This window comes from Cherax quadricarinatus, chromosome 30, assembly GCF_038502225.1.
Source record: "Cherax quadricarinatus isolate ZL_2023a chromosome 30, ASM3850222v1, whole genome shotgun sequence".
NCBI classification, from domain to species: domain Eukaryota; kingdom Metazoa; phylum Arthropoda; class Malacostraca; order Decapoda; family Parastacidae; genus Cherax; species Cherax quadricarinatus.
The window spans coordinates 24750408-24776660 of NC_091321.1; the positions used below are offsets into that span (position 1 = coordinate 24750408).

Genomic DNA, 26253 nt, shown 5'->3' on the forward strand with positions numbered 1-26253 from the left:
TACATTCCCCTCTTTGCCTCCAAGGACAAAGTTCTTTGTCTCCACAGACTCCTAAGTGCACCACTCACTCTTTTTCCCTCATCAATTCTATGATTCACCTCATCTTTCATAGACCCATCCGGTGACGCGTCCACTCCCAAATATCTGAATACGTTCACGTCCTCCATACTCTCTCTCTCTCCAATCTGATATCCAATCTTTCATCACCTAATCTTTTTGTTATCCTCATAACCTTACTCTTTCCTGTATTCACCTTTAATTTTCTTCTTTTGCACACCCTACCAAATTCATCCACCAATCTCTGCAACTTCTCTTCAGAATCTCCCAAGAGCACAGTGTCATCAGCAAAGAGCAGCTGTGACAACTCCCACTTTGTGTGTGATTCTTTATCTTTTAACTCCACGCCTCTTGCCAAGACCCTCGCATTTACTTCTCTTACAACCCCATCTATAAATATATTAAACAACCACGGTGACTTCACACATCCTTGTCTAAGGCCTACTTTTACTGGGAAAAAATTTCCCTCTTTCCTACATACTCTAACTTGAGCCTCACTATCCTCGTAAAAACTCTTCACTGCTTTCAGTAACCTACCTCCTACACCATACACTTGCAACATCTGCCACATTGCCCCCCTATCCACCCTGTCATACGCCTTTTCCAAATCCATAAATGCCATAAAGACCTCTTTAGCCTTATCTAAATACTGTTCACTTATATGTTTCACTGTAAACACCTGGTCCACACACCCCCTACCTTTCCTAAAGCCTCCTTGTTCATCTGCTATCCTATTCTCCGTCTTACTCTTAATTCTTTCAATTATAACTCTACCATACACTTTATCAGGTATACTCAACAGACTTATCCCCCTATAATTTTTGCACTCTCTTTTATCCCCTTTGCCTTTAAACAAAGGAACTATGCATGCTCTCTGCCAATCCCTAGGTACCTTACCCTCTTCCATACATTTATTAAATAATTGCACCAACCACTTCAAAACTATATCCCCACCTGCTTTTAACATTTCTATCTTTATCCCATCAATCCCGGCTGCATTACCCCCTTTCATTTTACCTACTGCCTCACAAACTTCCCCCACACTCACAACTGGCTCTTCCTCACTCCTACAAGATGTTATTCCTCCTTGCCCTATACACGAAATCACAGCTTCCCTATCTTCATCAACATTTAACAATTCCTCAAAATATTCCCTCCATCTTCCCAATACCTCTAACTCTCCATTTAATAACTCTCCTCTCCTATTTTTAACTGACAAATCCATTTGTTCTCTAGGCTTTTTTAACTTGTTAATCTCACTCCAAAACTTTTTCTTATTTTCAACAAAATTTGTTGATAACATCTCACCCACTCTCTCATTTGCTCTCTTTTTACATTGCTTCACCACTCTCTTAACCTCTCTCTTTTTCTCCATATACTTTTCCCTCCTTGCATCACTTCTACTTTGTAAAAACTTCTCATATGCTAACTTTTTCTCCCTTACTACTCTCTTTACATCATCATTCCACCAATCGCTCCTCTTCCCTCCTGCACCCACTTTCCTGTAACCACAAACTTCTGCTGAACACTCTAACACTACATTTTTAAACCTACCCCATACCTCTTCGACCCCATTGCCTATGCTCTCATTAGCCCATCTGTCCTCCAATAGCTGTTTATATCTTACCCTAACTGCCTCCACTTTTAGTTTATAAACCTTCACCTCTCTCTTCCCTGATGCTTCTATTCTCCTTGTATCCCATCTACCTTTTACTCTCAGTGTAGCTACAACTAGAAAGTGATCTGATATATCTGTGGCCCCTCTATAAACATGTACATCCTGAAGTCTACTCAACAGTCTTTTATCTACCAATACATAATCCAACAAACTACTGTCATTTCGCCCTACATCATATCTTGTATACTTATTTATCCTCTTTTTCTTAAAATATGTATTACCTATAACTAAACCCCTTTCTATACAAAGTTCAATCAAAGGGCTCCCATTATCATTTACACCTGGCACCCCAAACTTACCTTCCACACCCTCTCTAAAAGTTTCTCCTACTTCAGCATTCAGGTCCCCTACCACAATTACTCTCTCACTTGGTTCAAAGGCTTCTATACATTCACTTAACATCTCCCAAAATCTCTCTCTCTCCTCTGCATTCCTCTCTTCTCCAGGTGCATACACACTTATTATGACCCACTTCTCACATCCAACCTTTACTTTAATCCACATAATTCTTGAATTTACACATTCATATTCTCTTTTCTCCTTCCATAACTGATCATTTAACATTACTGCTACCCCTTCCTTTGCTCTAACTCTCTCAGATACTCCAGATTTAATCCCATTTATTTCCCCCCACTGAAACTCTCCTACCCCCTTCAGCTTTGTTTCGCTTAGGGCCAGGACATCCAACTTCTTTTCATTCATAACATCAGCAATCATCTGTTTCTTGTCATCCGCACTACATCCACGCACATTTAAGCATCCCAGTTTTATAAAGTTTTTCTTCTTCTCTTTTTTAGTAAATGTCTACAGGAGAAGGGGTTACTAGCCCATTGCTCCCAGCATTTTAGTCGCCTCATACGACACTCATGGCTTACGGAGGAAAGATTCTTTTCCACTTCCCCATGGACAATAGAAGAAATAAAGAAGAACAAGAGCTATTTAGAAAAAGGAGAAAAACCTAGATGTATGTATATATATATATGCATGTGCGTGTCTGTGAAGTGTGACCAAAGTGTAAGTAGGAGTAGCAAGATATCCCTGTTATCTAGAGTGTTTATGAGACAGAAAAGGAACCAGCAATCCTACCATCATGCAAAACAGTTACAGGTTTTTGTTTCACAGTCATCTGGCAGGACGGTAGTACTTCCCTGGGTGGTTGCTGTCTACCAACCTAATATATATATATATATATATATATATATATATATATATATATCTATATATATATATATATGTGTATATATATATGTTTATATATATATATATATATATATATATATATATATATATATATATATATGTGTGTGTGTGTATATATATATATGTGTATATATATATATATATATCTGTGTATATATATATATATATATGTGTAGATATATATATATATATATGTGTCTATCTATATATATATATATATATATATATATATATATATATATATATATATATATTATTTTATTTGGACATGATACATAGTTGTACAAGGAATTATAGTAGTTAGGTGTACATGCCAAAAGCCCCTTGTATGCAGAGCATTATGGGCAGGCTTAAAATTAACTAAGCAATGATAGATTCAGTGGTAAAAATTACCGTAAACAATTTACAATATGAAGTACAATTGAGTAGTATTTGAAACATTGAAATTTGAACATTTTGATTTTGAAGCATTATAGTTGTACAAATTTGTTGCATTACAATGTGTAACAAACAAGATGATCAGTTTACTTTTTTCCTTCATTTCTGTGGTTAACCTTATCCTTCATAAACCCATCCACTGACAAGTCAACTGCCAAATATCTGAAAACATTCACTTCTTCCATACTCACTCCCTCCCTCCAATGTAATATCCAATTTTTCTTTATCAAAAATCATTTGATACCCTCATCACCTTACTCTTATCTATGTTCACTTTCAACTTTCTACCTTTACACACCTGTAGCTTGTTAACACAATTCTGAAAATTATCTTAGGTTTGTGCTGGTTTCTTGTACACTTTTTGTAAGGTCATTTCAGAGGTTATGCGAGACTCAAGTTTGACAAGTATTAGTAAGTTTTGTCCACCATTGGTTAGTAACCCAAAAGAGGTGTGCTTCTAGAAATAACCTTTATCTGTTATGCCTGGATATGCTGTTCACACTGAAGACCAAGTTTAAAATATAATCGTCCTTATCAAAATTTATTGTCAGTATTGAGGAACATACTAAGTAACGTTCATTGAAGTGAATGTGAGGCTTATCACAATTTTATTTCATGACCCACACCCATGAATACCTTACTAGGATTAATCTTCTACAGCTGTCACTGGAAAAAAAATAATTGCAAAAAAATATAGAATCCTGTCAGTAAGGAAAAAATCAGATCTATCTACCAGAACTGTAAAGAGGCATATGAGGCTAGATTTCCCTTCTCAAAATAGAACTTCATTATAATTTTTCTGCTTAACTGTGAGGCTGTCAAGTAGCATGTGGTTGGATATTCAGAGCATTTATTTGTATCACAGTCATCCTTCTGGGGAAGCTGGATTCAATGATGACCTTTTATTTTGTAACTCAAAATTTTATAAAATCATTGCTACAGGACCATGTGACCTATGACATTGAAAATGGATGGTTTGAATTAGTTGCAAAGAACAACAAATTTGCCATGTTAACTTGAAATTTGACAAATACAGCAGTGTGCTCTATATCAGAATTGATTCTCTAATGTCTGACATTGTGTGTGGTGATTATTTGCCGACTCTGAACATCTTTTCCCTTGATAATGATGCTGCCAACATCAGTTCTGGGTTGTACTGTAATAAATGCCAACTTTAGGTTAGTTTTGTTTATTACTGTATTGTATTTGAACCTTGTGGTGACATCATTAGTGAATGAAAATTTTACATCATTGTAACGAGCTGATGAAGAGCAGGAGCTCTGTTAAGGTATCTTACAGCATATTTTATTAAAATAACTCCACTGTTTTTGTAAATACATTGAGATATTATAGTCATCAGTCCTTGTTTGAGAGGCCTCATAAGATACTAAAGATTTAACAAATTTATATTTAAACTTCATACAGTGTAATATATGAAAAGTTAGCAATACTTGTTCAGATCTCTGCTGCTCATGAACTGGTGATTGAATGATTCTCTTACGGATTTAAGTGGTAGGAAGCTAATCTTTATAACTTGTATCTTTGAAACAGCCCCCACATTACTTATTACTGGGAAGTTGCTTAGAGCTGTTCTTCATGCTTTGTGCTGCTTAGCAGGAAAAGATGCTTTTTTTTTTCTTCGTCTTATAAAATAATTGTAAATCTAATAGCAATGTATGAACACCTTTTTCTTGCTTATTATTTTTTGGGTATCTTGCACCCCCCTCAAGTATTTAAAGTGTCCCTCCCTCCCATCTCCCAGAGCAACAACTGGGTATATCACTAAACTAAGTGCTCATGCTGAGTGTAGTGTATTCTCTCTAACCCTCAGGATCTGAGTCATCTCTTAGAAGGCACACCATGCGACATCCTCACTTACTGTGATCATGAAGATATGGTATGTTAGCAGCCCCTCAAGAAAGCATCCAGTGTCATCATTCCTCTTTATTAACCCTCTGAGCCTCAGTCTTCATCTGTCCATCCATTTAGTTATTGAGCTTTTCTCTAGTGCTGTGTGCAAACAATTTTAATAACTTTCCCTAATGCTTTATTGACAGTAGAACCTCAGTATACTTAAATATTTCCTATTAAAGCAGCTGATTTTCATCAAAGCAGGGACATCCAATTAAAAATGTTTGTTTGAATATTGTGGATAATTTGTGCTGCTACTACTACTATACTTATATTATTGAAAGATAATTGTACTAATTGTTGGAATATTGAATTGATATGAGTATCTTGTTTTTTTAAAATGAATGCAATACAATTTTACTTCTTTGCAAAGGTTGCAATGTGTGATTTACATTTTATAAAATGTTAGATACAAAGAAAGACGCTAACATGCCTGAACATTTTGGGCTGACCAATACTAATGCTTACACACTAATTAAAACTAGACATAGCATATTAACATAATGTGAACACATTCAGTGTTTTAATGGTTTTTCAGGATTACAGATACGGTGGAACATCGGTTTTTGTCTTTAGTTCGTTCCAGAGAGAGTGATGAAAACCGAATTTGATGAAAACTGAAGCAATAATTTCCTTAAGAAATAATGTAAATCCAATTAATCCGTTCCAGACACCCAAAAGTATTAACAAAAAATACATTTTATAGAGAGTTACTATAGTGTTACATATAGAAAACAATGAGAAATAAATATAAAGCACTAATGAAATGGATAAATGAACATTTAAATTACTTTTACCTAAATAGAAGAGACTTGTTGGCATATGGAAGACAGCAAGGAGGGGAGAGGTTATCTCTACCACTATCACTACTGCCCTCTACCACCATCACTACTGCCCTCTACCACTATCACTACTGCCCTCTACCACTATCACTACTGCCCTCTACCACCATCACTACCACCCTCTACCACCATTGAATTCTATCATGTTTCTTGCATTCTTTATCAAAGGACTGGTACTCTGAACTTTCTTTGGCTCCATGGTGGCTTATTTAGCAGTCGCACTCAATAAACAAGCACAAAAAAAATGGATTATTACAAAATGTTTCATATGAATGCGCAGGGTAATGTTCACTCGACGAGAAACAAAGTTACTGACTCAGAATGCATGCGTGGGATGCTTTGTGTGGGTGTGGGCTGACGGACACGTTCAGTACAGCGGACAAAAACTGAGACAATATTCTGATGAAAAAAGTCGTTGAAAACTGAATCCGACGAAAACCAGGGCAAGTGAAAACCGAGGTTTCACTGTATTAAGATGAAGATTATATTGTGTTCCATATATTAGTGACAATGAAAATATGGATATTTAGTTTTCACATATTGAACTGATGTTGGAATATGTTAGGGAGAGAAGGTGTTTTTTAATGGTAGTTTTGAAGATGCAGGCCGAGACAATGGCTCTAGAGATTTCTGGCAGAGTTCAAATTTTGGGCCCTTTTATGTACATTGAATTTTTACAGAGATTTAGCCAGACAAGGGTATGTCATAGAGATTTTTATGCCAAGTATTATGTCTGTGGGTCCTGTTGCAATTATCAAGAAAGTGCTTCAGGTCAGGATTAATATTAGAATTTAATGTTCTGTAAATGTAGGATGCACAGTAGTAAGAGTGAATGCTTTGTATAGCGAGTTGATTTAGGTCTTTGAAGAGCGGGGGAGAGGGGGATTGTCTAGCAGTGGACTATGTGATCATTTGTGCTGCGGTCTTTTATTGAGTTATTATTGGCTTAATATGATTTGCTGTTGTGGATCCCCAGGCACAAATAGAATAGACGAGATAGAGGTAGATCAGTGAAAAGTACAATGCAAGTAGTGTTGTTTCTGGTACTTAATAATGTATCTTGGAGAGAATGCCAACTGTTTTGGACACATTAAAGTTGGGCCCCGCTTTATGGCATTTCGCCTTACAACATTGCTAAAATGGACATTTCATATTATGACCAAAACTTACTGTAAGGCGGCTCCTACCTGACTTTCTAATATCGTCACCACAGGCCACCCGGTTTGTTTACATTCTCCATGAGCACGACTCTCCATTATGTCTGGAAATTTTCCAAAATTTCAAGTGTTTTAAAGTTGTTTCATATTTTATATATACTCTGGTAATTATATGTGTACCTGTACCTAAATGAACTTGCACAATGTGCTGGCATGCACGTACACATTAAAATCACTAAGAGTGTCTTACTAGTCTTGATGCCATATTAATAAGAATAATAATAACACGCACTAATAATCACTCTGAGGTGCATTAAATGTCATATATTACATTAATATAGACATTTTGATTAATCCATCTATGATATTTTTTCAAAATTATATAAGAAACACGCTACGAAACATATAAACATGATAAATACACACCCCACAGTAGAATAAATTAACATAAATATTCCCTTCTTGGCCTCCATAGATAAAGTTTTTTGTCTCCACAGATGCCGCAACGCTCTACTCGCCTTTTTTCCTTCATCAATTCTACAGTTAACCTCATCCTTCATAAACCCATCCACTGACAAGTCAACTCCCAAATATCTGAATACATTCACTTCTTCCATACAATCTCCAATGTGATATCCAATTTTTCTTTATCTAAATCATTTGATACCTTCATCACCTTACTCTTCTCTGTGTTCACTTTCAACTACTCTTCTCTGTGTTCACTTTCAACTTTCTACATTTACACACACTTTACCACAATTTAAACTGATTAAGAAGGAATAAGTACAGTATGTAATATATCGCCATTGGTGGGGTTTCTTTCTCACAGATTTGGCCAAAACCTGTGACTCTGGAGCCTGGAGCCATGTTACAAGATGGTACAATACCAGAGGTACTATTAACCTTTTCAGGATCTAGACCCAAGATCTGAGACTTGTCCACAGGGTCTAAGAATTTTCAAAAAAAAAAAAAAAAAATTTCTTATGAAATGGTAGAGAATCTTTCTCTGAAGGTAATAAAAAAAAACTACGAAATTTACAAAATTATGCTCTCACGAGTTTTGATGCATCAGCGACATTTACACATTGGCAATTTTGCCTACTTTGACTCCCACTTTAGGCCAATTATATTATTCCAGTCGACCAAATTCTTAGCCACTTCGTTAGTATTACTTCTGTTTTATAAATTGAGCACAAGAAATTGCCAAGTCAACTGTTTCAACTACCCAATAAAGTGATCAGATATTGGTAATTTGACCAATTTAACACAAAGTTCAAAATATTCCAATTTCAAAATAGGATCCAGAATAAACAATGCAGACATTCCTGGCACTAAACTACCATTTCCTCTGTTCATTAGTTACATTTTCAGGCTTTACAAATGAATTCCAATTTTATTTTTTATTCACATAATGTATTTTTTATTCAAACCAAAAAATGGAAGATTTACTGTTATGCAATGTTGTAATAATTGTATAAATAATATCACCACATTCGTGAAAGTATGTTAGACCCACAAGCTGATGCATATTAGATGCATGATGGTCATTTGTTTACTCTTGAACATTGGCAAAAATTTAACGTTTCGGCTACTTTGATTTCAGTTTCAAGCCATTTTCAGTACTAAAACCAATTAAAATCATCTCTATTTCTATTGTATGTCTTCCATTCTATCAAATGAGACCAAGAAATTGCAAATACAACTAAAAATAAGAAACACGACAAAACACTGCAAAGTGTCTGTTAATCCAAAATTAGTCTGTTTTTTTTATCTCATTATGTTCTGTGTGCTGCAGGATTTGTTTTATGTGGTGCACACTTACCACATAGATGTATTCTCTTGCATCTTGGCCCAAATTTACCACTCCCAGCTTATCTGAGTGAACTGAGCTCATGGCATAGAACTATGATTTGGACCCAGAACTTAAAGCCTTAGAACTACGGCACGGACCCTGAAACGGTTAAAACCCCACACTAAACCCAAGCATACCAAATAATAAATCCTCCTTTTTGCTATCACTCAGGGATTGATTATATCTAAAAAAATTACAGACACCTACATTGATGTTTTTGACAGTGAGATATGAAAAATAAAAATATTTATGGATGTGATGGAGTAAATACCACATTTTACAGCAAACAAGACGCTCTGGTGTCGAGGAAGTCCTCCAGTTGTTACTGGCAGATTTTTGAAAAAAAAAAGAAGATAAACGGTATCTACAGTAATAATGTTATGCTAAGCCCGAGGCATTACAAGTGCTCCTCACTTAGCAACCGAATTCTGTTTCTAAGAGTAGATCAATTAGCAAATTGGTCGTTATGAGAGGAGCTGCCCCTTACTGATATTTCAAGCATACTGTACTGGTAATGGGTTTGTGTCAACCATCTTTAGATATTGTTTTAATGTCACCTTTGCACCATTTACAGTGGACTCCCAGCTTTCATAATTAATCCATTCCAGAGAGAGTGACTAAACCTGAATCTGACTAATTCCAAATTAATTTTCCTCATGAGAAATAATGGATATCCAATTAATCCATTCCCAACACCGAAAAGTATTGAAAAAAAAAAATTTTTAATTGAAATATACATTTCCCTACACAGGAAACAATGAGGCATGCAGAATAAAACATTACGAAAATGATATTTACCTTTATTGAAGATTTATTGAAGAGTGATGAGACGGGAGGAGGGAAGAGGATGGAGGTGTACTAGTGTTTAGAAGGGGAATCCCCTTCCATAAGGACTTCAGGTACCAAGGCCTTTTCCAGGGTTACTTCCCTTTGTTTTTTAATGCCACTAGGACCAGCTTAAGAGTCTCTGGACCCCTGTCGCTCCAAAAAAATGTTCCAGAGAGGTCTGTTTCTGGCGTTGCTTTAAAACTTCCCTAAAATGGGACACAACATTGTCATTGTACGTGTTGCCAACAAGGCCTGCAACAGCTTTGTCAGGGTGATGTTCATCCATAAATGTTTGCACCTTTGTCCACATTGTAAAAATGTCCTTAATCTTTGAAGAAGGCACCTTCCTCCATCTCTCTTCCTCCTCCTCTGAAGCAGTTTCATGAGCTGTGGTCTGTTTGCTGTTGCAGATGAAGGTCTTGCAGCTCTGTAGTGGTTAGCTCTTTTCATGGTCCTCCACCAACTCTTCCACATCCTCCAAACTCACATCCAACCCCATGAAATTCCCCAATGCCACAGTAGATTCCACAACTGGCATAGGCTCCTCAGGGTCAACCCCAAACCCTTCAAAATCCCTCTCTTGTACACATTGTGGCCACAATTTTCTCCAAGCAGAGTTCAAAGTCCTGTAAGTCACTCCCTCCCAAGCCTTACCTATAAGGTTTATGCAACTGAGGATACTGAAGTGATCTTTCCAGAACTCTCTTAGGATCAGTTCAGTGTCTGAGGTCACTTCAAAGCACTTTTGAAACACAGCTTTGGTGTACAGTTTTTTGAAATTTGAAATGACCTGCTGGTCCATAGGCTGGAGGAGAGGAGTGGTATTAGGGAGCAAGAACTTCACTTTAATGAAACAAAACTCCTGCACCATTTGTTCTTCCAAGTCTGGAGGATAAGCAGGAGCATTGTCCATTACCAGGAGGCACTCGAGTTCCAATTTATTTTCCAGGAAGTATTTTTTTCACACTGGGGCCAAACTCATGGAACCAATCAAGGAAAATGTCCCTTGTGACCCATGCCTTACTATTTGCCTTCCACATTACACAATTTACTCTTGACGACACTGTTTTTCTTGAACACACTGGGATTTCCAATGATACACCAGTAAAGGCTTCCCTTTGAAATCCCCACTAGCATTACTACAAAACATGAGAGTTAGCCTGTCTTTCATAGGGTTGTGTCCTGGGAGTGCCTTTTCTTCCTGAGTAATGTAGGTCCTCTTTGGCATTTTCTTCCAAAAGAGGCCTGTTTTGTCACAATTGAACACTTCTTAGGGTTTGAATTTTTCTGCCTCTATGTACCCCTTGAAGTCCTGAACATATTTTTCAGCCGCTTTTTTGTCAGAACAGTGGTACCTTGGTATACATCCTTAATCCATTCCAGGACCTTGGACTTGCTGGCAGCCTCACCGTGCCTTATCACATTGTGTATGCCACTACGCTTCTTAAATCTCTCAGACCGCCTTTGCTGGCCTTAAATTCATCAATAGCAGCACTATTTGGAGGCATTTTCTTTGAGATTATCATGCAACTGCCTTGCCTTTTTACATATTATTGACTGAGAAACACTATCTCCTGATAATTGTTCCTCGTTTATCCACACCACCTACAGATTCTCCACATCTTCGAGCATTTGCGATCTCTGTTTTGTAAGCATACTTGCACCTTTCGCAACAACAGCCTCTTTGATCACCTTTTTGTTGCCCAAGATAGTAGTGATGGTTGAATGGGGTTTGTTATATAACTTTTCCAACTCCGAGATACGCACTCCACTCTCATACTTTGCAATAATCTTTCTTCAATTCAATAGTATTTTTCACCCCTTTTACCACAGGGCTGGCACTAGAAGCTTTCTTGGGGCCCATGGTGGCTTATTTAGCAGTTACAAGCACTAAAAATAATGAATACAAAATATACCGCATGTACGCGTGGAATCGTCCTCACTGGCTTTGTAAACAATGGCACACAGGCTGTACACGGAGTCATGGAGTGGCCGGGCCCGCTCAGGCCGTACAGACATGTTTGGGACAAAAATCCTTAACTGAGTTATTTGGCGTTAGCCAAGCCAATATTTTCAAGCCAAAGCGAGCCGTTGTCCGATTTTGGCGCTAATCAATGATGCCTTTACTTGAGGGTCCACTGTATTAAACAATATTATATTACAAGGACTGCCAATGGAAATAAGTCACCATGTCTGACTTTTTTTGGTTATCCTAGGTAATTTACACTGTGTGTGATAATTGTACTTATGTGTACCTATGCCTCAATAAACTTAAATGTAGTTGCCTGGCAGGGTTGCCAAGTGAAATTTTCAAATAGCACTAGACTCTTGCCTAAAACGAGCTAAAAATGCACTAAATTTAATGTGAAACAATGCTAGGACTGCATATTGATTTGTGATGTTTTTTCTAGCTCTTTTAAAAATATTTCATGTTTTCAAGTTTATTGATTTTACCATTTAGTAAGAGTACAGTTTTACTGCAACACCACCAAAACAAACTCACAGTGTATAAATGGTGTCTTTTGTGTATTTCTACTGTATATTGCTGTGTATTGTTATTTGAACCCCTTGTAGTATAGGGCAGTTTTACTTTTACAGTGGACCCCTGCTTTATGATCACCTCCCAATGCGACCAATTATGTAAGTGTATTTATGTAAGTGCGTTTGTACATGTATGTTTGGGGGTCTGAAATGGACTAATCTAATTCACAATATTCCTTATGGGAACAAATTCGTTCAGTACTGGCACCTGAACATACTTCTGGAATGAAATAATATCGTAAACTGGGGGTCCACTGTACTTTTTATATCTGATAATGTTCCATTAATATCAGGATCATTTGAGGCGAGTAAAAATATTGTTACTGAGTGGTTTAATGGTAAACAGGTGAATTAGCTTTTTTTATGCTGCCTGTAGTCCAACTCCATCGACTGGTTGACCTTAGCCTTCCACTGCTAGGCACCAATAAATTTTTATGATTATTTTTGTTATTTATTCACTATACAGCAACAAACAACAAAATACCTTTCATCCGTGGACTGCTTGCAGAGGCAAAGGCAATGTTCGCGGCTTTCACTGAAACCCACATAAAGGATCACTTGGACAACAAAATATGGATCCCAGGTTACAACCTATACAGATGTGACAGAGTGAACAGGCAAAAGGGAGGGGTTGGCCTGTACTTTGCAGAGTCACTTGTTTGCACAGAACTGCTTAATGCCTCAAATGATGTAGTGGAAGTTTTAGCAGTAAAGGTCGAGAACCAAAACCTAGTCATTGTGGTAGTCTACAAGCCTCCGGATGCAACATCCCAGCAATTCCAGGAACAGCTGTTAAAAATTGACCACTGTCTGGAAAATCTTCCAGCTCCTGCACCCAACAACTTGCTCCTGGGGGATTTCAACTTAAGGCACCTAAAATGGAGGAATATAGCAAATAATATTGTTGCAGTAATAACACCAGGAGGCAGCTCTGATGAAAACTCACACTCACACGAGCTTTTAAATCTCTGCACAAAATTCAATTTAAACCAGCAAATAATAGAGCCTACTAGACTGGAGAATACACTAGACCTCATCTTCACTAACAATGATGATCTGATAAGAAATATCACCATATCAAAAACAATATACTCAGATCACAACATAATTGAGGTTCAGACATGTATGCGTGGAGCCCCAGACCGACATAATGAGACTAGTCACGAGGGAGCATTCACCAAATTCAACTTCAATAACAAAAACATAAAGTGGGACCAAGTAAACCAAGTCCTAACCGATATAAGCTGGGAAGATATACTAAGCAACACAGACCCAAACTTATGCCTAGAACAGATTAACTGGGTGGCACTCGATGTATGCACAAGGCTTATTCCTCTAAGAAAAAGGAAGAGTAGATGTAAAATAGAAAGAGACAGGCGCTCCCTTTACAGGCGACGGAAAAGAATAACAGAGCGGCTAAAAGAGGTCAATATATCTGAAATGCGTAGGGAGACACTGGTCAGAGAAATAGCAAGCATCGAACTTAAGCTAAAAGAATCCTTTAGGAGTCAGGAATCGCGGGAAGAACTAAAAGCCATAAATGAAATCGAAAGAAACCCAAAGTATTTCTTCTCCTATGCCAAATCAAAATCAAGAACAACGTCCAGTATTGGGCCCCTACTTAAACAAGATGGGTCCTACACAGATGACAGCAAGGAAATGAGTGAGCTACTCAAGTCCCAATATGACTCGGTTTTTAGCAAGCCGCTAACCAGACTGAGAGTCGAAGATCAAAATGAATTTTTTATGAGAGAGCCACAAAATTTAATTAACACAAGCCTATCCGATGTTATCCTGACGCCAAATGACTTCGAACAGGCGATAAATGACATGCCCATGCACTCTGCCCCAGGGCCAGACTCACGGAACTCTGTGTTCATCAAGAACTGCAAGAAGCCCCTATCACGAGCCTTTTCCATCCTATGGAGAGGGAGCATGGACACGGGGGTCGTCCCACAGTTACTAAAACCAACAGACATAGCCCCACTCCACAAAGGGGGCAGTAAAGCAACAGCAAAGAACTACAGACCAATAGCACTAACATCCCATATCATAAAAATCTTTGAAAGGGTCCTAAGAAGCAAGATCACCACCCATCTAGAAACCCATCAGTTACACAACCCAGGGCAACATGGGTTTAGAACAGGTCGCTCCTGTCTGTCTCAACTATTGGATCACTACAACAAGGTCCTAAATGCACTAGAAGACAAAAAGAATGCAGATGTAATATATACAGACTTTGCAAAAGCCTTCGACAAGTGTGACCATGGCGTAATAGCGCACAAAATGCGTGCTAAAGGAATAACAGGAAAAGTCGGTCGATGGATTTATAATTTCCTCACTAACAGAACACAGAGAGTAGTCGTCAACAGAGTAAAGTCCGAGGCAGCTACAGTGAAAAGCTCTGTTCCACAAGGCACAGTACTCGCTCCCATCTTGTTCCTCATCCTCATATCCAACATAGACAAGGATGTCAGCCACAGCACCGTGTCTTCCTTTGCAGATGACACCCGAATCTGCATGACAGTGTCTTCCATTGCAGACACTGCAAGGCTCCAGGCGGACATCAACCAAATCTTTCAGTGGGCTGCAGAAAACAATATGAAGTTCAACGATGAGAAATTTCAATTACTCAGATATGGTAAACATGAGGAAATTAAATCTTCATCAGAGTACAAAACAAATTCTGGCCACAAAATAGAGCGAAACACCGTCAAAGACCTGGGAGTGATCATGTCGGAGGATCTCACCTTCAAGGACCATAACATTGTATCAATTGCATCTGCTAGAAAAATGACAGGATGGATAATGAGAACCTTCAAAACTAGGGAGGCCAAGCCCATGATGACACTCTTCAGGTCACTTGTTCTATCTAGGCTGGAGTATTGCTGCACACTAACAGCACCTTTCAAGGCAGGTGAAATTGCCGACCTAGAGAATGTACAGAGAACTTTCACGGCGCGCATAACGGAGATAAAACACCTCAATTACTGGGAGCGCTTGAGGTTCCTAAACCTGTATTCCCTGGAACGCAGGAGGGAGAGATACATGATTATATACACCTGGAAAATCCTAGAGGGACTAGTACCGAACTTGCACACGAAAATCACTCACTACGAAAGCAAAAGACTTGGCAGATGATGCACCATCCCCCCAATGAAAAGCAGGGGTGTCACTAGCACGTTAAGAGACCATACAATAAGTGTCAGGGGCCCGAGACTGTTCAACTGCCTCCCAGCACACATAAGGGGGATTACCAACAGACCCCTGGCAGTCTTCAAGCTGGCACTGGACAAGCACCTAAAGTCAGTTCCTGATCAGCTGGGCTGTGGCTCGTACGTTGGTTTGCGTGCAGCCAGCAGCAACAGCCTGGTTGATCAGGCTCTGATCCACCAGGAGGCCTGGTCACAGACCGGGCCGCGGGGGCGTTGACCCCCGGAACTCTCTCCAGGTAAACTCCAGGTATACAAAATAGGCAGTGGAGATGTCCTGTCTAAGGGCAATGTGTGGTGTAAATATTATGCAGAGAATTCGGAGTGTGGAAATTAGGAGGAGGTGTGGAGTTACTAAAAGTATTAGTCAGAGGGCTAAAGAAGGGTTATTGAGGTGGCTTTGTTACTTAGAGAGAATGGAACAAAGTAGAATGACTTGGAGAGCGTATAAATTTGTAGGGAAAGGAAGGTGGGGTAGGGGTTGTCCTTGAAAAGGTTGGAGGGGAGGGGTAAAGGAGATTTTGTGGGCAAGGGGCTCGGACTTCCAGCAAGCATGCGTGAGCGTGTTAGATAGGAGTGAATGGAGACGAATAGTTTTTGGGACCTGACAAACTGTTGGAGTGTGAACAGGGTAATATTTTGTGAAGGGATTCAGGGAAACCGGTTACCTGGACTCGAGTCCTGGAAATGGGAAGTAAAATGCCTGCACTTTAAACAAGGGGTTTGGGATATTGGCAGTTTGGAGGGACTTCTAAACTGCCATATCTGAGCACCTCTGCAAAGACAGTGATTATGTGTGAGTGATGGTGAAAGTGTTGAATGATGATGATGAGAGTATTTTTTCTTTCTTTTTGGGTCACCCTGCCTCGGTGGGAAACAACCAATTGTGTTAAGAAAAAAAGTTTACACAGTTCATTATTGGGTCATATACTGGGGCTTAGATTGCTGTCTAGTATCAAAACCCTTCTTCTAGGCCTCCAAGATGCTGGGTAAATTTTAGAGAATTATTATAAAATACTGTAGGTCAGAGAGAGAAGTAGGACTATTGGAATCAACAAATAATACAGTATAAATATGAGGTATTACTGATAAAAAAAAAGAATCTTAGTAATTATACTTGTATATAAACTCACTGGAGTGCAGGTGAGCGAGATACAACATAATCTACACTTGGAAAATCCTAGAGGGACTGGTCCCAAATCTGCATGCACAAATCACTCCCCATGAAAGCAAAAGACTGGGCAGATGGTGCACCATCCCCCCCAATGAAAAATAGGGGCGCCATGAATACACTAAGAGAAAAAATAGTAAGTGTCCGGGGCCCAAAACTGTTCAGCAGCTCCCCCACTAGGGATAAGGGAAATTACCGATAGACCACTGGCTGCCTTCAAGAGGGAGCTGGACAGATACCTAGTCATTACCTAACCAGCTGGTCTGTGTTTCATACATTGGACTGTGTGGGGCCAGCAGTGACAGCCTGGTTGATCAGGCCCTTATCCACCTGGTTGATCAGGCCTGGTCAAGGACTGAGTGTTGACCTCCAGGTAGACCATCAGCAATGGATGAGGAATTTTCAGAACAGATGAGGAAGATAGCCTAGGTAGTAGGTTGGTAGACAGCAACCACCCAGGGAGGTACTACTGTCCTGCCAATTGAGTGGGAAATGGAAACCTGTAATTGTTTGACATGATGATATCTTTTTTCTGTCTCATAAACATGCAAGGTTTCAGGCACATCTTGCTACTTCTGCTTTCACTTAGGCCACACTGCACATACATGTACAAGCATATATATACACACATCCCTCTGGGGTTTCTTTTATTTTCTTACTAGTTCTTGTTTATTTACTCTTATCTCCATAGGGAAGTGGAACAGATTTCTTCCTCCGTAAACCATGTGTGTTGTAAGAGGTGACTAAGATGGCGGGAGCAAGGGGCTAGTAACCTCTTCCCCTGTATACATTACTAAATTTAAAGAGAGAAACTTTAGTTTTTCTTATTGGGTCACCCTGCCTCAGTGGGATATGGCTGGTTTGATGAAAAAAAATAAGGAAGATACAGTAGATAGCTGCTTTGAAAAGCTTGAAAATCCTTTACCAAATATTATCTTAATGATTTCAACCTCCCAAATGTGAAGTGGAAGATGCCGTGAGGTGCCTTGAAGGACTTTAGCTCAACAGATACGGTACATACCTGAAACTTAATGGGACTTCGTAAAAAGTCCTTTTGGTCAGCTGGCAAGGAGATTGCCAGGTGAGTGAGGGCTTTGAAGATGTGAATGAAATGTTAGATGATGATAAGGAAGAAAGAAATCCTGAGAAAATGTTGGTAGAACTCGAAGAAAACTATGTAGTTAACATAGCAATAGTTGCACAAGCAGTACCATTTTATTGTATAGTTGCAGACTTTTTAACTGAAGAACACCCTGACAGATCTAGAATCACTGCTCTGAAATGAGATCTGGAGTAGCTGATGATACTTTACCATCAGCTGTATAAAGTACTGCAGGGTAAAACAGACATCAGTGGAAAAAATGTCAGCCAATGATCCACAACCTTCCATGTCATCCTGTAGAGCTACACCATCTCTCTCCATTCCTTTTAAAATCATTGACATATACTAGCAACCAGAATTTAAGGTAAATGTTATTTGTGTAACCTTTATAGCTACAAGTATTGTAAACCATAACACATCACTATGTCAACCTACAATTATTTCAGGACCTAAAAAAAAATTGGCTTTTTCTTGGGAGTCTAAGGAATGTAACCCTTTTTTCATACATGTTCTTCAGTTTTTTACTTGTGTGTGTGTAGGTCTCTGAATGCTTTGCCCATGTATATTTTGTTTCAAGTCATTGCAAGAGATTGTTTATACCCCTTCAGTGTTTTGAACTTGGTGGTGGAGTCCTTTATTGATATCCTTGATTGTAGTGGAGGCAGCAGTGGCTACTTGGAATTTCATGTTGGAGAGGATTCTAAGATGTATTTAACAATAGGGTTGTTAAGGGAGGACAATGTTTCTTTGGGTGATGTCTCATCTAAGTGAATTGAAGATATCTGCAATCTCTGATGAAATTTAGATAAAATTTGTTTGAAGAAAGAGCATGCTTCCTGAAGGAATTCACTACTGCAGATATGGAGAGCTGTTTCAAAATCTTCTGCAAACCCACCAATCAGCATTATCTTCACACCTCCCACTATGATACCAAGACTTAACATGGCATCATCATAGGTGTCTTCCTATGTGCTCTCCGTATCTGCAGTAGTTAATTCTTTGAAGAATGCTGTCATTAAACAAACCTTTTCTAAACTTTATTATCTTCATAATTTCATCAGAGATTGTAGATGCCATGCACATAACATATTCAATTCACCTGACCAAGCTGCCACATAGAAACAGAGAAGCACTACAGTGGGCCTATGCTAGGTAGGACCTTCTCAAATACAACCCTTCTCAATCCTGTATTTGTCTAACCTATTTTTAAAGCTACTTAAGGTTTTAGCTTCACACCTAGCATGACTGTTTACCTTGATACACACACTATATATAGTATGTACATATATATGGTCATCTCCCTCTCCAGGTTGTCTTTTGATAAAGCTCACTGTGTGGGCAAAATGTCATCAAAAGAGGATTATGTTATACTGAATTTCTTTTTTTCTCTCTCATTATGTGGGTATTTTACACCATATCTCTCAACCTCTTAGGCAGTAGGCTGGTAGACAGCAACTGCCCAGGGAGGTAGTACTGTCCTACCAAGTGAATGTAAAACAAAAGCCTGTAATTGTTTTACATGATGGTAGGATTGCCAGTGTCTTTTTTCTGCCTCAAACATGCAAGAGTTTAGGTACGTTTTGCTACTTCTACTTGCACTTAGGTCACCCTTCGCTTGCATGTACAAGCATATATATACACACACCCCTCTGGGTTTTCTTCTATTTTCTTATTAGTTCTTGTTCTTGTTTATTTACTCTCGTCTCCATGGGGAAGTGGAACAGAATTCTTCCTCCATAAGCCATGTGTGTCGTAAGAGGTGACTAAAATGCCAGGAGCAAGGGGCTAGTAACTCCTTCTCCTGTATACATTACTAAAGTTAAAAAGAGAAACTCTTGTTTTTCTTTATGGGCCACCCTGCTTCGGTGGGATACGAATGGTTTGTTGAAAGAAGATCATCTCTCTACCTCTATTTCTTCTAGTATGGAATGTTTTAATACCAGCTACTGGTATCTGGAAAACACAATCCTTCACAGTCTCTTGCAAATACAGGAGGGCCCCACATATAACCTACTTTCGGATGTTCCACATTTTCATTAGCTTTCAATTTAGCCATTGTTCATTATATTTGGTGCTTTTACACCATTTTCATACAACAGTTGCATAAGAGATGGGCAGCCGGCACCATAATTTATGGTAAGTATTATATATACTGTGTATTTAACTTTTTTTATGCCTAGCTGTATTGAGCACTAATATATGATAGTGTAAATGCATTATCAGGCATTTTAGATGCATCCATTAATGAAAAGGCTAATATTTTCCACCTACAGGCGATTTTTGCTTACTACACGTTGTTGTGGATCTAAGACCTGTACAGATGGGGCCCTCCTGTAGTAATTTGAAGACATGATATGACTGATGTCAGAGATCAGGGGAGAGGTGGGACCATTGACAAAAATAACCCGCACATAGGAGATTGATACCTATGTAAACGTTATGGTCCGACTTGGACCATTAACTAGTCATACAGATGCATAGAGAGAAGGGAGCCAGAATATAAGAGGGGTGGCAGGGACAAAAGAGAGAGAGGATGTAAAAGAAATAATGATATAAAGGAAATAGAGATGGTAGTGGCAATTGTGGTAGCAGTAGTAGGTAGGGGAAGTAGTGGTAGTGACATGAGTCAGTGTGTGGAGTGTAGTGAAGGAAGTCTCAGGACAAGAAATTGGACACTGCAAGAGATAATGACCCAGAAGGGTGGAACCAAAAGCGCAGGGTAAAAACATAGGACAGAACTCACCTAGGCAGAAGAAAGGGAAGGCAAAGAAAATACAGGAAAAGAGAAGAGGTAAGGAGAGGAGGAGATAGAGATCAGGTCAAGCCACGAGTGTTCTGAATTTGGAGTATTTGAGAATGTAATGAGAAAGGAAGACATCTACAGAGAAAGCCAGGGCTAGATTCATAATAGGGAAGTTATGTATAAGCGATGCTTCAACACAATGGCATCTATGAAGGCTAGAAGGGCAGACAATTTTGGCAGAGAACCAGTTAATAAGATGATTGATCTCTGACATGATAGAGGAGAGCATTATTGTTGTCGGCAAGTTTAACACTTCTTTTGTACTCTTCAAGTCTGTCAGAAAGACAGGAGTACAGTTCACTTATCAGTTGCAAGCAAATTTAGGAAATTTGCTTAATATTTCTGGTATCTTATTTTTATTAATGAAATTTCTTGACATATCATATATAGGTTATTATACTGTCTGTTTTTATATTCCTCAATAAGTGGACAGTCAAACACATTGCATTCAAGATAGTGACCGTAGGGTTGGCCACATGCTTTGCATTTGGTTTGATCATCTGTGTCTGCCAAACTACCAGAAGTACTTGTAACCAAGCCTAAGCCTGGCTACTATAACATCAGTCAGGCTGTTCACATTGCAAGTTGTTCCATAAACTTATCTAGATTTATGTTATGATAGCAGGTTATATATCTACTCAGGCTTCTAACTGCATTCCTATAATGTTCAGTTCAATTATTTACTTCCTAATGCTAGACACAAACTCACCAAGGTTTTATTTTACATTTTCCTTCAGGGTACTTTTTTTTTTTTTGAAGTAATCCAATGTGTGATGGATTCTATAACAATTGTATACATTAATTTCTTTTTCCAAGGTTTTTTGTTATCTATACCTGGCTTCTCCAATGAGCACATCCTTAGTTGTGAGTCAAGAGCCTTCAGTGATGACATGGAATCAGTAATAATTATAGTTAAGCTCAGTGTCCTAAGTTAACTTCATCACCATTAGGATGCAAACTATTCAGTTTGCAGTGTAAATGCCTAGTTAATTTTTAAGCCTAACTTTACAATTTTTATCATTCTTAACTAGGGAGGTGCCAACAAGAGCAGAAGCAACCTTGCAGTAGAATCCTGCTTAGATCCATCAGTGTGTATAACTTGATAAATTATTACTAACAGTTAAGTGAGAAATTTCTTCTTGAACAGTTGCCTTTACAAGTGATTTAAGGAAGGGATTACTGGTGGTGAGCTTCTTGAAAGGTGCTTTTAGGTATGTAATATTAAATGAACACTTCTTCCATGGAGGGGTGAAATTCTCTTGTCTACAGTGATACAGTTCATGTAGGTTATAAACCTTAATTTAATTGCATGTTTTCACAACCCATTTAGATCTATGTGTAATACTTCTAGACATTTAGTGAGATTTGTCATGGCAGTATCTAGTTCATATCTTAACATTCTAATAGCAAGTACAGTGTTAATCTCAGTAATCCTGTCACTGATACTAGAAGCATATTTAAGAACCTTGGTAGATTTAGAACAGCCAGTAATAATTCTGAGAGCTTAATTAATGTTGCATTAGCACCAAGGGCTGGAGAGGATTTTCCTTAGCTAATATTAACCCTTTCAGGGTCTGTGCCATAGTTCTATGGCTTTGAGTTCTGGGTCCAAACAGTAGTTTTATGCGATGAGCTCAGCTCACTCAGATAAGCTGTGAGTGGTAAATTTGGGCTTAGACATGAGAGAATACATTCATGTGGTAAGTGTGCACTACATAAAACAAATCCTGCAGCACACAGTGCATAATGAGAAAAAAACTGAGACTGTAATTTTGGACTAAAACAGCGACTTTGTGGTGTTTTTTCGTATGTTTTTTATAGTTATATTTGCTATTTCTTGGTCTCATGTGATAGAATGGAAGATATATTACAAAAATAGAGAAGATTTTGATTGGTTTTAGTACTGAAAATGGCTTGAAACTGAGCTCAGAGTAGCGGAAATGTTAAATTTTTGCCGATGTTCAAGAGTAAACAAATCACATCACTCGTCCAATACACGTCAGCTGATGGGTCTTATGTGCATTCACAAATGCACTGATATTATTTATACAATTATTACAATATTGCATAACAGTAAATTTTCCATTTTTTATTTGAATAAAAATCAAAATGTAATTCATTTGTAAAGCCTGAAAATGTAACTAATGAACAGAGGAAATGTTAGTTTAGTGCCAGGAATGTCTGCATTGTTTACTCTGGATCCTATTTTGAAATAGTATTTTGAACTTTGATAAATTGGCCAAATTACCAATTTTCTATTACTTTATTGGGTAGTTGAAGCAGTTGACTTTGTGATTTCTTGTGCTCAATCGATAAAATAGAAGTAATACTAGCGAAATGGCTAAGAATTTGGTCGACTGGAATAATGTAATTGGCCTAAAATGGGAGTCAAAGTCGGCAAAATCACCGATGCGTAAATATTGCTGATGCATCAAAATTTGCGAGAGCATAATTTTGTCAGTTTTCCATCAAATTTCATACTTTTTGTTTTATTACCTTCAGAAAAATATTCTCTACCATTTCATAAGTTTTTTTTTGTAATTCTTGGACCCTGTGGACACATTCCAGATTTTGGGTGTGGACCTTGAAAGGGTTAACATGATGCAGCATAATTATCAGTTAAGGATCTAGTATAGGTTATGTACATCATTCTCACATTAACACAATGTTTGGGGTTGTAGCCAGCAACAGCTTTGAGAGAATTTAGTTTATTTAGTTGTGGTATGATGGATTTAAGAGCATAAGAAAGAAGGAACACTGCAACAGGCCTACTGGCCCATGCGGGGCAGGTCCATGTCAACCCCCGGCTTTGACCAATGGCACACCCAGTTAGGTCACCTCCACTTAAGGAAGGAGCACGGCATCTGACCCAGTAGCACCAGCTAGTCGGGTCCAACTCGCACCCACCCACACCCACTCATGTATTTATCTAACCTATTTTTAAAACTACACAATGTCTTAGCTTCTATAACAGTACTCAGGAGTTTGGCCCTCTTCTCTTTCTCCTATACATAAATGACCTACCAAATGCTTCGCAATTACTCAAACCCACACTATTTGCAGATGACACTACATACGTCTTCTCTCACCTGAGCCCAGTCATGCTAGCCAATACTGTAAATACCGAATTACAGAAAATATCTACCTGGATGAGGACTAACAAACTTACACTAAACATTGACAAAACGTACTTCATTCAGTTTGGTAACAGAGCTACAGATGTCCCTCTTAACATAATGATAAACGGATCACCTATCACAATTCTAACAGAGGGAAAATTCTTAGGAATCCACCTTGATAATAGACTCAAATTTCATACACATATACAACAAATTTCTAAGAAAATTTCCAAGACTGTAGGCATACTATCGAAGATACGGTACTATGCTCCACAGTCAGCCCTCCTGGCCCTATATATCACTCTTATTTACCCCTATCTCACCTATGGAATTTGTGCATGGGGCTCAACAACAATTAACCATCTCAGACCACTAATTACCCAACAAAAGGCTGCAGTTAGAATGATAACAAATTCTCACTACAGGCAGCACACTCCACCAATATTCAAAACACGCAACCTACTCACCATACAAAACAGCCATACTTATTATTGCACCTATTACATACATAGAACACTTAACTCTGATATTAACCCTCCCCTCAAACATCTCCTTGCCAACCTCAACAGAACACATGACCATAACACAAGGCACAGATCACTCTTTGATGTTCCTCATGTCCATCTCACGCTATGCAAAAACTCAATGCACATAAAAGGCCCTAAAATCTGGAATTCATTACCTGTAAATATAAAAGAAACACTACCTGTTTATAAATTCAAGTCTCTTCTCAAAGATCACTTACTCACCCAAAACCAAATAAATACTGAATAACTGAACCTTATAAATTGTATATCTTAAATGTTTCTCACAATTATATCACATAAATGTTAAACCTAAAACCCAATCTAACAGAATACTCCATTCGACTGAATGTACAGCAATGCATGCAACCATATGACCTGTCTTTGTAATACTCATTTGTGCTTTATAGTTATCTGTTTACAATAATGTCTTATCACTGATTTCATCATTGCTTAGTTAATCTTAAGTTAATTTTAAGCCAGCCCATAATGCTATGCATATAAGTGGCTTTGGCATGCTGCTCTTACCTGTATTTTTTTGTACCTCTGTATGTATGCTCAAATTACTAAATAAAATAAAAATAAAAATAAAATCCACAACTCGGTTACCAAGTGCTGTCCTATATCCTTCCTGAATCTGAATTTTTCCAATTTAAAACTATTGCTGCAAGTCCTGTCTAGGCTAGATATTTTTAGCATGCTATTTACATCCCCCTTATTGATTCCTGTTTTCCATTTATACACCTCAATCATATCCCCCCTTATTCTACGCTTTTCTAGAGAGTGCAGATTCAGGACCCTCAGCCTATCCTCGTAGGGAAGATTTCTGATACATGGGATCTACTTTGTCATCGTCCTCTGTACGTTTTTCAGTGCATTTATATCCATTCTGTAATAAGGTGACCAGAACTGTGCAGTGTAATTGAAATGAGGCCTAACCAAGGATATATAGAGTTGAAGAACAACCTGAGGATTTCTTTTATTTATGCATCTTGATATGAAGCCAAGGATTCTGTTAGCTTTATTGTGAACACTTATGTACTGTTGTCTTGATATCAGATTACTGCTAACCAGAACTCCTACATCCTTTTCACAATCAGTAATATTAAGATCTACATTATTTAGTTTATAATGTAGCATGGTTATTATCCTTTCCAACATTTAGAACTTTGCATTTGTCTATATTAAACTGCTTCTGCCACTTCTCTGACTATTGCATCAGTCTATTCAAATCATCCTGGAATGCTCTAATGTCCTCATTAGAATGAATTGGATGGCCTATTTTGGTGTCATCAGAAAATTTGCTTATGTCACTATTTATTCCCTCATCTATGTCGTTTATGTAAATTGTGAACAACAAGGGGCCCAACACTGACCCTTGTGGAACACCGCTTGTGACGTGTCCCCATTCTGATTTCTCCTCATTTATGCAAACTCTCTGCTGCCTATTTGTCAACCATGCCTCTACCCAGGAAAAAATTTCTCATATTCTGTGTGCCTTAAGTTTCTTCAATAGCCTCTGATGTGGAAATCTATCGAAAGCCTTACTGAAGTCCATATACACAGTATCATATTCAGTTCCATGATCTACCTCCTCGAATACCTTAGTGGAAAAAGTTAGTAAATTCGTAAGACAGGAATGCCCCTTTGTAAAACCGTGCTGAGATTCATTAATCAATTCATGCCTTTCAAGATGGCTACGAATTGCCTTGGCAATTATTGATTCCATGAATTTTCCCACTGTGGAGGTAAGGCTTATTGATCTATAGTTCGAAGCTAAGGAACTGTCACCTGCCTTGTAAATAGGTATTACATTTA

The 26253-nt window shown here is 38.3% G+C and overlaps 1 protein-coding gene across 5 annotated transcripts in view; it reads left to right on the forward strand.

Annotated features, from left to right (window-relative positions):
• Positions 1–26253, forward strand: part of LOC128692714 (glycerophosphocholine phosphodiesterase GPCPD1) — a 237459-nt gene that overhangs the window by 179426 nt on the left and 31780 nt on the right. For 4 of the 5 annotated variants that reach the window (XM_070090010.1, XM_070090012.1, XM_070090013.1 and 1 more), the window contains one exon: positions 5205–5270. The exons of the other annotated variant lie outside the window; for it this stretch is intronic. In XM_070090010.1, coding sequence (XP_069946111.1) covers positions 5205–5270 — 66 coding nt within the window. The remainder of the gene's footprint in view (positions 1–5204; positions 5271–26253) is intronic. 5 annotated transcript variants of the gene reach the window in all.